This window comes from Solea solea, chromosome 9 (assembly GCF_958295425.1).
Source record: "Solea solea chromosome 9, fSolSol10.1, whole genome shotgun sequence".
In the NCBI taxonomy this organism is placed as follows: Eukaryota; Metazoa; Chordata; class Actinopteri; order Pleuronectiformes; family Soleidae; genus Solea; species Solea solea.
Window position 1 is genome coordinate 7,779,416 of NC_081142.1, and position 18,120 is coordinate 7,797,535.

Below are 18,120 nucleotides of genomic sequence, written 5' to 3' on the forward strand. Positions count from 1 at the left end.
CATAAAACATAAAACATGAACCGAAGAGGACTTTTGTCACTTAACTTCAGTCTCCTCAGAAATGTGACACTATGAATGAGTGAGACTCCCAGATGACCAGTACAGCTGAAAGATGTAACTTTACACCCATTGAAAACAGCCTAAAACACTCAGGGAGCTGTCATACAAAGATGGTGCTAAAAAAAGGCCTAATTCTAACAAAATAAATGCCTGAAACTATGAAACAAAAGTTTCATAAAAGAGGAGAAAAGGGGGCTCTATATAATCCTGCATCACTTACTTTTCAATTACAGCAGCCCAAGCAGAACAAAATTCTTAGTGTCATTTATTGACTGTGGTGTTCTCTATTAGAGTAACAACTGAGAGAAATCCATCCTGTTGTATTACCACCTGGCTATCTTACAATAACAAAGACTTCATGTCTGTTAGCTGGCCCTAATTCTGTCTGTTGTGACACAAGCAGCAGATGAGAAAAACACACCAGGAAACATATAAAAGCCCAAAGAGACCTGATGAAATCTGACCGGGCAGATAATCAACTTGGAGGCTTTTGTCAAAGATGCCTGAAAAGACAGAGTAAAAAGTAATTGGTGTCTTAACTGATAAGGGCAATGAACCCAGTATGACTGAAACGTCCCATCTAATCACTTGAATTTTGTTTTTTGTTTTTTATTGTTTTGTTATTTATTTATTTGCCATTCCTTCTGGTTAATCCCAGATAGGATTATAATACCATCCTTTAAAAAACCCCAAACCTCTTCCAGTACATACTGTTTATGACCAGACTCAGACGGTATAAATAGATGTGTTTTTATATATCCATCCATCTTCTACCACTTTATCCTCCACATGAGGGTCACAGGGGCTGCTGGTGCCAACCCCAGCTGACCCTGGACAGGTTGCCAGTGTGTAGTTATAAATGTACTGTATAACATAAATACAAGTGCAATAAATAAAAGTAAACAGTCAAAGAAGGAATAAAAGAACATCACAAGACAATCTATCACTACTGTCTTCATTTTATATAACACAGATATTAAAGATTTTCAGGATTTCTTTAGGTAGCAAGTTATTCAAAATGTTTCAAATGTTCAAAAAACCAAGTCACAGGTATTTTTTGCAAATCTTGTTCACATTTTTTTTAAATCAAACATATATTACAGCAATTACAGCAAATTAAAAAAAGTAATACTTTTTTTATTTGACACACGTACAGTATACAAACTCACGCATATACGGCTATACATCTGCACATATACAAACATGTTAGGGCATCAAAATAAAATAGCAGTAAAATAAAAAAACTGAAAAAGTGTGAATCCAAACAAAACAAATGTGTGGATTTACTTATGTATTAATTCACTACTGAGTTATTGTCTATTACTCATGCCTTGACGATCGACCCTGGTGATGTGGACCAGGCATAAATAGCCGATCGCAGACAGCATCCCCAACCCCCTATGTGTGTATATATATTTTTTTTAATACTTTGTGAGAAAAAAAACTGTCAACCATATCCAAAGTGCAGGGACCAAAGACAACTAAATAATGTATGCTTTTGTTAAATTCTTTGAAGACGATATGTGCTACGCGTTGCCCGTTTCAAATGTGGAAGATTTCAGACCACTGCACAAAACAGATTTTGATAAGCAGAAGGTGTATCTGGTTCACAGAAGTGAGGAGAATGGCAGCGCAGGCCAGCCGTGCGAAGCACAGATCCTCGCCCTTGCAGGTAAGTTGTCCTCCTACAACCTCCAATTTTAACGCGGTACCGCTGTTTTATCTTTCTCTCACGCTCTCTCTCTCCGTCCGACCAAGTCACGTCGGTGTGCGCGGCAATGTGACATGTGTCACGGCGGGTCCCTATTGTCCAATCTGTCAGGACGTGATCAGCTGGAGTCTGACACCGATAGCCACTACAGCGTCCTCGGCTGTGGCTAGCTGGACATGCTAGTTAGAAATGCTAAGACAAGTTTGGTATGTTGTCACACCTCGCCGTCGGTGCTAAGCGGATTTTCCCCACATGTATTATATTGTCGCGTTGCCCGCGGTGGCTCTGCTGATTCGACAGAGTAGTTGTGGTGGTCTCGCTAAATACGTGGCGTGCAGCGGTAGCCAGTCACAACGGTTGTTTACAACATGTAGCATGCTAGCCCGGTGTGTATTCGTTCCGCGTTAGCATGTTAGCTTAGACGAGCTAGTTGACTGCGGGCAGACGCAGAGCTGTCACTCCATTTAAAAACACAACTGACAGCCCGGACATGAGCTGTTTTATGTCTGTATTGTGATTTGTAAATGTAATTTGAGATATTCGTCTAGGGCTTTTCCGGATTGCGGTTAGCCGGTTAGCTGGCTTATCTTCTTGGTGTGTGCCATAAAGGGGATGCGGCGCTGCAGTCGTCGCCTTGTCTCCAGACATCCGTGCTCGCGTTACCTGTCTGTCGGTAACATGTCAGCGTCGTGGCTGTTTCCCTGTGTTAATGTGCTGAAGTGTGTAAGTTAAGTGTTTTGTTGAACGTTACACAGTGTTTGCTCTCTGGCGTTTTCTTAAACAAGCTACAGTGCTAATAATCCCAGAGTATGAGCTGTCTGGACTGCAGGAACTGTCCGACCTCACTGACACCTTCACTGCGTCTGTCATGTTAAAGCGCTGTATTACCAGGACACCGTGTACCTCAGTTCTCTGTTAACTCAGGCTTACATCTTATTCATAGATGACGGATCTTATTCATTTGAAAACGGTTAATTGTCGAGATAAAAAACGCTCTTGGTCAATCAGGACAAATTAATGAAACTGGTTTATATGAAATTCTATACAACTTTTTGGAAACTTTGAGTTTCTTCTGTCTCTGCACTTCACAGATACAGTAGAGGAATTAGAAGACAATATAATGCAAAAGAAGATGAAAATTCCCAAGATGTCCATCGAGAATTCAGGGAACTCAACTGAGAACAATTTTGGAGAGGAGAGAATGCCACTTAGGCATAAAAAGGTAGGCTCACCCATATCAGGCAGTAGTTGTGTTTTTGACGGACACAACTGTGACTGTACTGACTGTGACACCAGTGCGCTGTCATACTGTCTCACTGCCCTTTGAGTTTAAAAAAAAAATCATATTTGTTTATTGATATCACCATTGAATGTCGGTCGTTGTGTACGACGCCATATTCGAGACAAACTGAAGAGAAAAAAAAGTAATCTTTCAAGAATAAAGTCATAAAATTATGAGAATAATGACATAATATTGTGAGAATGCAGTCATAAGTATTATTCAAGCAAACTCTCAGATGATTAGCTGCAACCGGCTTCAAGATGAGGAAAGTGGAGCAGTTTAGGAAGTTATATTTTGGTTTGGGCTTCACAAATAAGGACATTTTTAATCTTTTGGCACAACTGCATTACATTATCAGGACCTTTGAAAAGATTGTTCAAGAAACTGAGTCTGTTACCAAAAAAGAATCACACAGACGTGGAAGAAATTATCACTTTTGTGGAGGAGGAAATGGCTGATGGTGGTCGACTGCAAGGCTATCACTGGTTACATCTGCGTGCTGTTCAAAGAGGTTTCATCGTTTCTCTGGAAACCGTTAGATTGATAATTACATTTTTGGATCCAGAAGGAGTGGCAGTATGGTTGCCTTCCAGTCCGTTCTGTTGCCATTTAACAATAATGATAGTAATAATAATTTTATGGTAATGATAATTATAATATATATAATTCAATAATTAATTTAATTGAATTTAAATTTACTTTTTCTCGTAAAATATTATTACTTTTTTGCTCATAATATTACGACTTTATTCTCAAAAGATAAAACGTTTTTTTTCTCTTCAGTCTAATACTTCGTCATAGTTTTGGTATTCTATCATGTCAAATGAAATGAATGGTGATGTTTACTTATGGATGCAAAGATTATTTTAACAAAAATAGTTTGAACAAATTTAAAAGTCCTGTGTGTAAAAATTTGTGACATCTAATGTTAAGACTGTAAATTGTAACAGACCCTTCCCTTTCCCAAGCACGTCAGAGAACTACAGTGGCTTTTGTATACCAGAAACAATGTCCTTTTTTTGTGTACAAAATATGCTTTTGCTTCAGACACGAAATGCATTTGTCCATTTGGGCTGCTGTTGCAAAATGGAGGCTTTTCTAGAGCTAAGGGCCTCAAGTACATTTAAAAGGCTTATTCTATGAGCATAAACAAAACAAATGACTTTTTTAAAGCCATTATACACTAATACAAACAATTGTACATTACGTATATTCAGTTTCTGCCAATAATCCCTCCTAAATGTTCCATAGTGGACCTTTACATTTAATCAAAATAATTCCTTTAATTTGCAATCTTTATCTGTGCCAGCAAGGACCTTCATACATTTTCTAATTAAAAAAAATAAATGTCCAAAGACTTTTATTTCAGTATGACATAAAATGCAACTGAAGTTACAGTCACACATTCATATTAATGTATACATACAAAGTACTCTTAATGGTACAATGTCATGTTTCCATAAACTTGGATGACACCTCAAATCCTCCATGCTATTTTTACCATATGCTGGATTAACACAAATTCAGCACTCTGGACAGCTGCCCTTTCACAGACAAATCCTCTGAACAGCTCATCAAAGAAATCTGTGTATCCTCTTTTCCCAGTTTCAGCTGAGATGTCTGTCTGTCATGTTGTTTTATGTGATGTTTCGATTGATGTTTAGTGTTTACAACTGTTCTGCCTTCAAAGTGTTACATATTGTATCTATTTTAGTGCATTTTCTGAGTGTGCTGCAAATACCATCCCCCTATACACCTGTCCTGTTTGGCCTTGTTCATTCTCAACTTTTAAGGTATTACAATCCAAATTTGTACATTCTTTAAATTCACACATTTAATTTTCCTTAGGCTCTGTCTCAGGACCATGGACGACCCCTGTCCAATTCCTCCAAGAGCCTTGCTGCAGTAGTAGCTCGACTGGAGAGAAATGCTGCCAGCTCTTATATGGAGGGTGAAGAAGACCTGGACGAGGACAGACTTGCTGAGGAGGGAGAGGATGATGAAGATGAAGATATGGAGGCAGAACATCAGCAATATCATCACCAGCAGGAACAACAACAACAACAACAGCATTTGGAGGTGGATTCAGATTGTGTGTCGGAGGTAGCTGCAGCCGTGGTTCCTAGAGTCTTGTATGAGGAGCTAGTTCACAGCTACAGACAACAGGAGGAGGAGATGAGGAGGCTGCAGCAGGAGCTGGAGAGAACCCGCAGACAGCTGGTACAGCAGGCCAAGAAGCTGAAGGAATATGGTAGCTTGTTGACAGAAGTCAAAGAACTGAGGGACTTCAACAGGAGACTGCAAGACGTCCTTCTTATGAGACTGGGCAGCGGTGAGAGACATTGACAGTGCACACAAACATTCAAACCAATGATGTCACACTTTAAAAGTAAACCTTAAATCCCCAGCCACTTTTCAATCTAACCAGTGGATATGTCCAGTTACTTTGAGCAAATATGTTGTAATAAAACTTCAATCTGCAAAGGCACGTTCACTCTTACACAGTTAGTCTTTCGCTGTATCATCAGGAAATCCCACATATCTATAATGAAATTATAAACTATTTTAGACACTGTTAGGATGTTGTAGTTGAGAAACAATGTCTCTATAAGGTTTGTTTAGAAAATGGCAGAGAAAAGGGCAGTGTTATGATCCGAGGTTGCATCTTGTGGTCAGGTTTAGGTTCAGCAATGTCCTATGCCCAAAACTGAGGTCATCCAGGTTTTGTGTCAGGATTCATCTGGCTGAAATTGTGAAAGAAAGGGTCAGGGAGTATAAAACATAATTTTACTCATGGAGTGACTACTACAGAGTACAAGACTTGAAAATTATTGGGTTGTGCTGGAGAAAACCTAACACGATCAAGATCATGGGGAAAAAAAACCTAATGCAACTGGACTGAAATAAATGTTGTGACATTTTTGCAAGCTTATTGAAGTGGCAAATGCATGTTATAATCCACACTAAATATGGTCCAACAATTTTTTTTGTCTGTAACTCTTTGGCCAGGGAGTGTAGGTCCCAACAGATTCCTTAATGCAGCCTTAAAACTCTAAGAACTTTACAGAATATGAGTAAAACAACATGCAGCTGGGAGTGTTATTAAATCTGTGTAGAAAATTACAAAAGAAAATACACAATAATATAACAGATTATATTCTAATACCTAAATCATATAATATAATAAACGGCTTCAACACACTAGGAAATCCTACATGGGAAGTTCAATAAAATGCAACATAGCTTATTGTGACTGAAAGCGGTGCCGTTGCTAGTCAATGCTAGTGTTATCCTCAGCCTCACTGTTGATCTGGACAGAGGCACTTGGTTAGTGGAAACTAGCTAGACAATCTAATGGAGCTGTCAGGCAGGGTATGGAGAACTCTGATTGATATTAAAACTCAACAGTCAAGTTTCAGTTTACTGTGGCCAGCCACCAAGCCAGCTTAGCTCCTGTGCTTAAAAAACTGTCCACCTGGAATCACAGGCCATTACCCAAGGTGTAAAGCAAACACACAAAATTGTTGGCATTGTTCCAGTGGTGTGGACCAAAAGAGCAGTAAAGATACTGCAAGGATTAACATGCAATTAGCTGTTTACAAGGAGAGGACATTGTCCAATGTCAATGTTCTCTGTTTTGTTTTAGTGTATTGCTTGACCTCCTCTCAACCTTAAGTGTTGACAGCAGTGTGTTTGTTGCTTGTACTATGTTATATGTCTCATTTGTATCTTCCCTTGTTGGATTAATAAAGGCCATCTTATCTTGTTTCCAGAGCCTATGCATGACAATGGCACTCAGACAATCAAGGCCGAAGTTGTTGAACCCATTGTTGAAGCCCAGGAGACATGCAGAGAAGAAGCCAACACCAGTTCCAGCTATTCGCCTTCCCCTAGAACAGTATACACCTGCAATGATGGAAAGGTTCGTCTCACTAGATGATGAGACACTTGATGTCGATTTTCAGTATTCCCTCCAGCTGGCATGTGATTACCACCTTTCCAAGTGTTTAATTTAGATTTTCCACACATCATCAGTCTGTTGATCTGCCACCGAACTATCCAAATGGTCTTTATGGTTTTACCTTTTTAACCTTGATTTATAGATACTCATAATATTTCCTCTCTCGCTTTAAGAATTCTAAATCCTTCAGTTCTGTCTCTCTGTATACCTGGCTGTCTGCCGTAAATAGCATGAATTTGTAGGAAATGCAGTGTTTCCTCTACCCTTGTGAACGTGGGAACATGCCATCACTACTGATCAGTCCTTTCCCCCATTTGCCCTACCCTAGTAGGTAAACAAGGTTGAGACGATTATTATTGTTCCTGCAAGCCCAGCCAACATCATCAGTGTTTATTAGCCTGTTTGGGTTCTTAACTCCCCCCTCTGCTGTAACTCAACCAGTGTCCTGTTTCTGATGACAGGGGGGGAATTGGTACTACAAGCTTTGTGGCCTGTAGTCATTTCAAGCGTGAAGAACACTTGCAAATTAGAATTCTCCTACATAAGGGACCCCATATTAATTATTTGCACGAGAGGAATTTAAAGTGACTGACAGGTTAGCCCCAGTGAGAACGCGAGAGGGGACAAGTGATAGAACAGGATGAAGAGCAGTGGAGAGAGAGAGATAAACAAGAGCAAGAGGGGAGAGAGGATGAAAACAATCTTGTCTAACTTGAGGGCAGTAAAAAGCTTGTCTACTGGCCGCGGGCCTAAAGCACATTAGCTGCACAGGGAAAAGCCTTTTGGATGCTAGCCTAAAGACTTTACAGTGAGTGGAGAGCAGAGCAGGAAAAGGGCCTTGCATATGCTTCCTGCTGCATCAGCTCACCTAGAGGACCAGGGCAGTCGACCTAGGCTGACAATCGGCTTGGAGTGTTTGGTGCAGGCTTATGCAACATGCAGTTGCAGTGTGTAGAGTGCTAAAGGCTAAGTTTTTTTGCGGAGGTAATTCAGACATCCGGCAGAGTATCTGTGTTGATGAAAGTGTTGCCTTTTGGGATTTGTAATGTAGTCTAAGTAGGAGCTGGCTAAGATGTGCTTTCAAGATTTAGTATGCTCTTTCTTGTCTCCTCAAATGAAGCGTTGTAGATTGGTGAAACTTGGATCCCACAGCACACATATATGTCCTTGGCTATTGAGTTTGACATTTAATTGTTTTGCTGTAGCATCAGTGTTATTAAATGAAATTGCTGTCTCCACTCAATGTTTGATCAGTTAACAGTAACCATCTACACAAACTTGAAGAGTGAGAAAATGCCTGAGGAGTGGAGAAGAAGTGTAGTGAAGTAGTACTGATTTTCAGTAACAAGGGTGATGTGCAGAATTGCAGTAATTACAGAAGTATAAAGTTGATCAGCCATACCATGAAGATGTGGGAAATAGTTGCTGAAGCCTGGTTAAGGAAAGAAGTGGAGATCTAATGGATCTGTCAGGCAGGGTATGGAGAATATTAGAAACCTTGACAGTTAAGTTTCAAGAAAGAGAATTGCATATGCTACCTTTGCTTTGAGAGTGCTGATGAAGAAGTATAGTCAAGACCAGAAGGAGTAGCACTGTGACTTTATGAATCTAAAGAAAGCTTATAATTGAGGGCCAAGAGAGGAGCTGTGGTAGTGTGTGAGGAAGTTGGGAGTGGCAGAGAAGTATCTAAAGGTGGTGCAGGACAGTGGTGAGGTGTGCACTGGGAGTGACAAATGGGTTCAAGGTGATTGTGGGATTACATCAGGGATCAGCTCTGAGCTTGTTTTCTTGTAAAGGTGATGGACAGGTTGTCATATGAGGTCAGGCAGGAATCTCTGTGGACTCTGTTTTTTGCAGATGATATTGTAATTTGTAGTGAGAGTGAGGGACAGGTGGAAGAAAGCCTGGAGAGGTGGAAATATGCACTGGAGAGAAGATGGATGAAAGTTAGTAGAAGCAAAAGAGCATATCTGTGTGAATGACAGTGAGATAGTTGGTACAGTGAGGATTCAAGGAGTAGAGGTGGCAAAAGTGGGCGAGTTTAAATACCTGGGGTCGACCATTTAAAGCAATGGACAGTGCACAAGAGAAGTGAAGCAGAGAGTGCAGGCCGGGTGGATTGAGTGTGAGGGGTGATGTGTGATAGAAGACAGCAGCAAAAGTGAAAGAGAAGGTCTACAAGACAGTAGTGAGACCTGCTATGATGTATGATTTGGAGACAGTGGCACTGTCCGAAAGACAGGAGGTGAAGCTGGAGGTGGCAGAAGATGCTGAAATTTTTGTTGGGAGTGACCCAGATATACAGAATTACAAATTTGCATACTTGATGGACAGCTCAGGCTGAAAGGTTTGGAAATAAAGTAACAGAGGCAAGGTTTAGTTACGTGCTGAGGAGAGATGGTGGTTATCTGGAACAAAGGATGTTGAAGATGGAGCTATTGGCAGGAGGGAAAGAGGAAGACCACAGAGGATGTGTGTGTGTGTGTGTATGTATATATATATATATATATATATATATATATATGTATATGTGTGTGTATATATATATATACATAAAGTTTTCAACCCTTGTTGTTGCAGACATATTCTCAGTGGGCAGTAATGTTAGAAATGCAGCATAAACAAAGAAATGTTAAATGGATGTGACTTCAGGGTAGTGCTTTGTATGCATTATTAACTGATTATCGCCAGAATGTATTAGGCTTTTAATTTCATCGGACATTATTCAGATAACAACACTTATTACATGTGTTATCATGTTGGCAGACTATATAGATATGAATATATATATAGTAGTGTTTACACCTGTCTGCTTTACAGGTTCACCTTGGTGGTGGAATTTGGGTAGAAGAAGAAAAGTGGCACCAACTACAACGCACCCAGGGAGACTCCAAGTTCACAAAGAACCTGGCTGTAATGATCTGGGGAACAGAAACCCTCAAAAACCGCAGTGTCACAGGTGTGGCAACCAAAAAAAAGAAGGATGCTCTGCCCAAACCGCCACTGTCACCTAGCAAGCTGAAAATTGTCAGAGGTAAGACCTTTAATATTTAAAGCATAAAGTCAAAGAGTGAGATTAATTGTTCTGAAGGATTTCTTGTTAATTGATTATTTGCTCTTCTCATGCTGCCTTTCAGTCATTGAATAATATTCGTTTGACACCAGTTAAAGATAAAATCTGCAGTTTTTAATTTGGTGTAGTCTGACTGGTAACACAAACTCCTTCCCCAGAATGTCTGTACGACAGAGTGTCTCAGGAGACAGCCGACAGTGCAGAGATTACGCAGAGATTATCCAAAGTGAACAAATACATTTGTGAAAAGATAATGGATATCAACAAGTCCATCAAGAACGAGGAGCGGCGAGAGTCCAAGCTGCTCATCAGACAGACAGTCAAGATGGAGAACTTCAGCTACGATGGCATGTAATGATCAACTGTTGTCACACCAGCGCCTTCTGCCCCCCCTCCCCATGGTTCAAAGATTATTAAGGGGACTTGGAATGGGTTGTTGGGAGACGTTTCAGGAGGCGTTGTATTCTTTGACCCACTGGATTGGTTATTATGTCAATTTTTTTACACAAATATAACCCTTCCCAACTCCCTACAGAACATCTTCAGTGCCCAGTTTCTTCATTGGCTGAGAGACAGCTTTACCCAACAGCCATAAATTGACGAGTTAGTTTAGTATGAGCTGGTATGAGTGGTTTGTGTTCTTTTTAAAGATTTAGAGTGGAGTGGTACAAAGACATGGTTTATTGAGGTGTATGCATTTGTGTCAAAAAGAGATTAGATATGATTGTTAAATTAATTTATTGTTCTGTGTCAGAACATAATTTTGTGTCATTAAACTTTTAAAAAGTAAGGTTATTTCCCTAGACAAAGTCTTCTTGTGCTAGAAAGATAGTGATGCTAGCTTGCATTAGATTTTAGACTTGGATGAATTTTTGGTAACTACTAGATAACTGCGGGTACTTACTTGCTGTTGGTACTTACTGCATAGGCCGGGACATAATTGTCTCACGTGCACAAGTCTTAATTGTTAACAGCCATATTACATTTTTCAACAGAGATTCTGTTGCTCGAAGAGATGATTTATGAGTGTGTGCACTCCCCAAAGTAGGTCAATTAGAACACATAGTTTTATTAAAGAGAGGGCTTAAGTGGGAAGCATGACTCTACTGTAGAGTCTATGGAGTGTTATGGTTTTGCTTTGTATGTTGACCTTTTACTTAGGGATGGACAATATGGTCAATAACATAATCATCGTAAATTAGTTTCAAATCAGACGTATTGATAACTTTTATTATAAAGAAATGTCAGATAGTTAAAGATTGAGGTTACTGAGAATGTAGAAGAAATCAGTTATTGTGTTTTAAACTTTTTAATACACAGACAACAATTAGCAGTGTGTTTAAGATGATACGATTAAGTGGTTTTGCACTAGATCTGCAACTACTTTGATGACTAGTCATCGATTATTGAAGCAGCTCATTTATAGTATTGTACAGCCTGCAAGAGCATCAGACTGTTTCAAGTAATCACCAAATTGTCCAGTAGAGGGTGTTGTGAGTGCTTCTTAACCTGCATCCATGCCCTCTTTGCTTATCAGAAGAACTGAACAGTGACATTAATTATTCCTGGGACAATGGATGACACAAACAATCTTCGTCTTCCCACAGTAGATGCACAGAGTAACGAACAAATCAGCTGTTAGCACAGCTGTTTACAGAGTCAGAGTAGGTATGGCACACAAGCGTCTGTTGTCATGTTGGATGGATAGACGATGAGATGACTCACTCTGTAAAAAAAACAGTATTATTCAGCTCCAGAGAATGCAGTGACATTATCAACAAATAATATGTCTGCAACTAATTGAAATCATTGATTTTTCTCTATAAACTGCTATTGTTATTGTTATTGAGTTATTGCCCAGCCCTACGTTGAGTTTAGCGCATTTGCCATCAGCGAGAGAGCACAAGGAAAGGTTTAGATGGCATTTTCCTGCGTCGCTTTTAATCAAACATGTCACTTTCAGACGATTTGACTGTTTAATGGTTTGTTGTGGTACAGGCACGTTGATGTCTCGAAAGGCCTTAAATGGATTTGGCAATCACCAGGGACTGGTTTACCCCTGGGTTTTCTAGTAAGCTGTGATTGTAAATGTTGAGTGAGCTGAAGTTTTGAAGCGTCACCTTCAATTTGCTGTGAGAATGTGAAAGTGATGGCTTGGTACTATTTGATGCCCAATGTGATTCTGCTGCTGAGTTGATCAGAGCCGGGCTGCTTGCTGCCCCCCCATCCTGTTAAGAGATGCTGGCCTGCGTGATGCAATGTGGGCAAGAAAATCAGAGTGCAGCTCTGCACGGAACAAGTCGTCCTCATGTGAAATCAGTGTGAGCTGTGGGTAAAGCTGTCTGAAAAACTGTTGTGCTGTTGAAGTTGTCTGGGCCTGCTGAACCCTATAATAACCCCCTCTTTTTTAAGCCATGCCACTGGGGAACAAAGGAAGGTCGCTCCAGTGACAGCTTCCTCTGAGCTATGCCATCAGAACTTCAAAAATTGTTTTTTCTTCTATGTATTTCTCTCTCTCTCTCTCTCTCTCTCCAGTTGTTTTATTGTTTTGATCCAAAAAGGTTTGTGTGGCTGACTGCAGGCTGGAACTAAATGCTGCAGATTGAAATCGCAACTGTGACCTATAGCTGTGGCAAACTGTGAATCTGCTGCAGAGCTGCCCATCAAGCCTTTCTCCTCGTCACACTCTAAATTCTTGTTTGTCAGTTGGTTTATTTTCTCTCTGTCATTTTGTCTGTCTTGGTTTTTGTTATCACAAAAGATCAGATCAGCCTTTTGTTAAGCTACCTTGTGTATTGGGGATATTTTAGTGTACATAAAATCCATCTTTATATTTTTTTTTTACAAAAACATTGATATTTCAATTTCTAATCATTTTACCTGTTAAAGTTTTAAAGGTTCTGGTCAAGTTGAAATTATTAGTTAATGTTGTAATTCCATGTTACATGACATGGATTTTCTTTTCTTCTTTTTTTTTCTTTAGCTTTCTTATTTTTTTTGTATGTTTTTACATTTGAATTGTTGGCTTAAAGATATTATATCCAGATGTAGATCAGTGAAATATACAAAAAAAAAAAATCACCCTGTCTTAGCCGAAGTTATCTCTGTGGGTTTAGAGAGACGAGACTTACCTGAACGTAGCATTTAAAAAGAGCCCTTACATTAAGCTACAATCACAACATGATAGAATCTACTCTCTAATCGTCTCCCACAGTAAGATGGAAATCTGTATCGTGGAACCGTTTCGAAGCAGTATTTAAATTGACAAAAATCATTTATATTGAATGCACTTTAAACTTATGGGCAGATTAGTCAATCTTAAAGAAATGGTTTTTTTTGTTTGTTTTTAAATGTCTATATAAATTAAGGCCTAACAATCATTGTATTATCATGAAGCACCTTAGGACATTTTTTGTCTGTTCATTTTTAATGATAAGAACAAGATATGAGATGTAGTTTGGTTTGTTTCACATATGACAAACCACAGCAAACTTAACATGTTTTAAAACATTATGTCCCCAAGTGAAATAGTGATAAAAACTGGATTCTGCATTTCATTATGGCTTTGTGAACGACAGCTGGCTTACGTAGCAAATTGACAAGCAAACAAGCCAACTGCACTTCTCTTATCGGTTCACCGATTTTAAGAAATTTACCTATGGAATGTGCAAGATGACTGGAATATGTGCTTTAATGAAACGTGTCAAGATGCTGGTTATGTATAGACATGAAAACCTATATGGAGATAACTGTGTATTTTTTACAAATGAGTGAAAAAGGTAAGCCAAACTATTGAAAGCTGAGATCAAGGTAAAGGAGGAGGATGATGCTGACCAAGGAATCGGCATGATTTGCACAAAAAAAATGGCCTATGCCAATGTAACAGAGCATAGTGAACCTTAAGCCACCAAAGGGTGACATTTTGTTGATATATTTTTGAGTTCCTTTTTTGTTCGTGTCCCCTCGTTCTTTTACCCCGTGTACAAAGGAACATGTGAGATGTACGTGTTCAAGCATGTATTTAAAATACATGCAGTTTAAAAGAAAAAAAACGATTTCTGCTGTGCAAAATAACCTTGCTGAAATTCTGACACATTGTTATGTATTGTGTTTGTTTCTTTATTGTCGGATGCCAAAAGGGTTTGCGGTTGGAAAAGGCTGGTTTTCTAGAGCGTGATTAAGCCTAATCCTTTAACTAAGACCATCTTTAGTTGATGAAAGCCGCATGAAAGTACTGTTTTCAACCTAGATTTTGGCTTTAACTGTGATGACAAAGCCAATCTCTGTCAGATATATCAAGTCACTTGCAGAGGAGCATTTTGGAATTCAACATACACCGATATATAACCTGGCAGAGCCGTTAATGGCTCTGTAATACCAAATTTTCCAGTTCTTTCATTATCACATTCGCGTAGTACAAGGAAGTGTCACTGGCTTTGTGATCGTCCTCCTGTGCGACCTCTAAGTCATTACTCTCTCGACATTTATATGGACTTTTAAAATACAAGTGTATGGAGATAATAGCAAATCCCGTCCTCCTTGTGTGTTTTGGCCTATGTTGTGAACAACTGTCAGAGCTTCAGAAGTGAGGTTGCCTCATGTTTGTTTTTTTTTTGGGGGGGGGGGGAAGATCAATTTCTAGCTTCACTGTGTGGAACAAGCTGAATAGCATCTCACCCTTTTTGCAACTAAGGCTTTTTGAGATACATTAGTGTTTGAGCGTCAGATAAAATGTCAGACTTACTTGAGAACAAGACAAATGGGAGGAACACAATGCTAGGTCTATATTTTCTTAAGGTATCAGTAACTTTGTATACAATCCACAAACCGGTTCTACTTCATCTAACTTCACCGTCCTACCTCATTGTTACTCTGGTGTTTGTTTGTTAGTGACTGTAAACTATGTGTGTATATTAAAAAAAAAAAAGATAATATTAATACTACTATAGGAAAAAGGTATACCTGGTTACTCTCAACATGTATAGCATATTAAACTTGTTAAACACCTCAGTACAGAAATATCATTCTTAAGAGAAATCTCTTTTATTTTGAGCTTAAGATGCTGCTTTAAAGGGGTGCGTCTGCGTGAGGGGGTCGTCTCAGAATATATATATATATATATATATATATATATATGAATATACCTTTGCTCTTTGCTATGTTGTGCAGTTGGTCAGTGGTTGTGTTCTGTCTCTGTAATGCATTCTGAGATTTTTACTGGTTGACGGTGCTACCAGCAAACAAAACTGATCTATTGGACCTCAAATGGTGCTGTTTTTCTATGTTTTTAATCATACAGCTATGTTTTATTCAGGTGTGTCAACTGCCACTATCCCCTCAGCTAATCAGAATATAAGCCAAAATATTTTGCAAAACCAGTAACCCTGCTATTACTGTATCAATTCTATATATATATAGATATATATATATGCTATCCATCCAAATATTGTAGATAATGATTATATCCTCAGCTGTGAGTTTCACAAGTACCTCAGACTTTTGCTGATTTTCAATGGATGCATCTGCTTCTCGCACCTGTTGTCTACAAATATTACATTGTCGCGGTGTATTTTCAGATATATGCATTTTTAACAGTTAGATCAGGTTACACTATATGTAGTACGGGATTATTAACTCACACTCAGATGGCTGTCCCAAGTGAGAGGATGCCACTGTTCATTGGTCGCATTCCACGTAGTCATAGGAAATCTCAACTAAACTGGGCAGTGTATATGTAACAGTAGAATATCTCCTCAGCTAAATATATATATATGTAAAAAAAACAAAAAAAAACATTTAATATAATATACTTTCAGGCAAAGTTATGTTGTTTTACAGAGGACTGATTCCATTGGTGGTTCTTGTTTATGGTTGAAAAACTATTGATTTGGTTGAAAATGTCACACACCGCAGTCGTCAGGATACATTCACAAAGACTGCCGGGGATTTTTCACAACGATTCATGTTTCAAGTGACCATCTTAATCTGTGATTGACCAGTTGTATCTCTGTGTCGTTGACTGTTGTTTGAGTAAATCTGAGTTGTCACTACAGTACTGTGCAAAAGTCTTTGGGCACCACCAGCTTTGTTGTTTTTCACACTGCAAAAGAAAACAGCCCGACTAGAAATAAGACAAATATTCCAAAATTGATTTAAATGTTCTTGTTGTAAGAAAAACAATATGCCAATAGGGTGAGTGGATTTTTGCTTTGCTGGAATTCTTAAAACTAGCTTGTAAATCTAGTTGTCATGTTTCTAAAAATGAGGGAAAATGGGCAAACATGTATTTAACTTGTTTAAATGTAAGAAAGTTTAAGCAAAGAAACCATTTACTTAAAAAATGACATATATTAATTTTTCCCCAAATCAAGGCTCATTTAACGTTATTGAAAATGAGTTCTTGCAGTCTGTGATCATTGCCATATGGATTTTGAATGATGTCAAACTGTCGATGAGTTTATAAATTAGTTGGACAAACATGTTTTACCGATAGCATTTATCAGGGTTCCACTCTGATAAATGTTTTAAGAGATACTTTAAGAGCTACTAAATACTTGTACAAGTTAGTTTTCCCCCTTTTTTCCTAGACGTGTTCCAATAAAGTGATTGAGAGATAATTCTACTGTATGATCTTTATAACATGGCTAATACAACAAATCTAATGGTGGAGAAGAGTATTGCAGAGTACTGTAAATAATTAGTTGAGCAGTTTGTGAGTGGTTGACTTGGCGTAATTATACAAACAAGTGCATTATATTTCCTTTTATTTTTTTTTTACCCTGTGCAGTGACACCAGTGGAATCTTTTCTGCACCAAAGTGTTTGTTATATGTTGTGTTTTGTTGAGGGGTTGGTTTGCTCTATCTGTCCGTATGTATGTGTTTGTTTTCCTGTGTTTTTCTACTCGGGTCATGTCAAAGAACTGAGCCGTTGCTGGAAAATTCAGTTTTTACTGTGAGCAGATTGTATAAAGCAGTTGGTTTAATGGAAGCACTTAAGCCATCCGTTGGACGTTTTTTTCCCACAATGGTTCAATTGTAAGCTTTGCTCTGGCGCAGAGAACTGACCCAGAGAGTTTTGTGTTTGTAACTGAATTCCTATGCAGGTGTTAAGTTGTGAACCACATCATTGTTGGGTGGAGGGTGAGCCAGAGAGGGAGATGACTGGCCAATGTTCAAACCTCTGAATGTGTCTGCACAGTCTTGAGATTGAGTCAACGGGGACGAAGGCGATATGACAAATCCATACAAAACCATTACTACATTTCCGCACCCATGGAGTTAAACTCTACAGGGCTGCTTGGGTATATACCGGTCTGCAATAGCTGTAACTATATTGCAACGATTATTAGGGGATGACAGGGTTATCACTGTATGGAGTACTTCCAGTTAGTATGATAATGTGAACATTCATTTCAAGACTATTGCAGTAAACACTCCCTCTCCCTACTTCAGCCTTCTAGAGGCAGAAACCCTCACTTAAAGAAAAACCTATCTGCGATAGAGAGTGTACATGTCTTTGCTAAACCGGCCACACCTCTGCTATGCGAGCAACTCTTTGACGCTTAGCATCCTGTTCTGTTTTCTCTTGCTGCATTCAGGAACACCTGTCTAATGTATAGATAAACTGAAATAAATCAAGACTTTTATTCTATCAGCACAAAACTCTTCCTGTCTTTCTTTTTATTGTCGTCTCTTGTCCTTCCGTGAGATAAGAAGTCAAAACTGAAAGGTAAGCTATTATTCAAATCTGTCTGGACTTTTTCTTGTGAGGAACCAAAAAGATCTTAAATGCGTGAGTCCTAACAAAAAAAATGCTCCAAATTTATGTAGGTTTAAAATGCTTTTATGTAAAAAAAAAAAAAAAAAAAAGCATTGTACACCAACATTAAACCTTATATTAGAAATACTGCATTATTAGGTCTGTCAGCAGTAAACTCCATCCCACAATTCCTGATCTTTCTTCTAATGTATGTTGTCATCTATGAATTCATATACATATCATTGAGTTCTCATTGTCATATTTTTCTCCGGC

At 38.7% G+C, this 18,120-nt stretch overlaps 2 protein-coding genes across 4 annotated transcripts in view; both read left to right on the plus strand.

Annotated features, from left to right (window-relative positions):
* Positions 1-18,120, plus strand: part of agbl4 (AGBL carboxypeptidase 4) — a 266,168-nt gene that overhangs the window by 185,918 nt on the left and 62,130 nt on the right. The gene's annotated exons all lie outside the window — the stretch shown is intronic.
* bend5 (BEN domain containing 5) lies at positions 1,448-16,493 on the plus strand. Of its 3 annotated transcripts, none has more exons than XM_058638218.1 (6): positions 1,448-1,732; positions 2,863-2,993; positions 4,902-5,385; positions 6,827-6,975; positions 9,835-10,048; positions 10,246-16,493. In XM_058638218.1, the coding sequence occupies exons 1-6, from the start codon at positions 1,549-1,551 to the stop codon at positions 10,440-10,442; spliced, it is 1,359 nt and encodes a 452-aa protein (XP_058494201.1). In that variant the 5' UTR covers positions 1,448-1,548; the 3' UTR covers positions 10,443-16,493. The 3 variants fall into 3 exon arrangements, with proteins under 3 accessions (XP_058494201.1, XP_058494203.1, XP_058494202.1); XM_058638220.1 differs by lacking the exon at positions 1,448-1,732 and adding an exon at positions 1,889-1,977; XM_058638219.1 differs by lacking the exon at positions 1,448-1,732 and adding an exon at positions 1,997-2,494.

Coding starts and splice junctions, on each gene's coding strand:
- bend5 (XM_058638218.1), top strand. CDS start 1,549: ATGTATGCTTTTGTTAAATTCTTTGAAGACGATATGTGCTACGCGTTG. Junction 6,976..9,834: donor ACACCTGCAATGATGGAAAG/GTTCGTCTCACT, acceptor TCTGCTTTACAG/GTTCACCTTGGTGGTGGAAT. Junction 10,049..10,245: donor CAAGCTGAAAATTGTCAGAG/GTAAGACCTTTA, acceptor CTCCTTCCCCAG/AATGTCTGTACGACAGAGTG.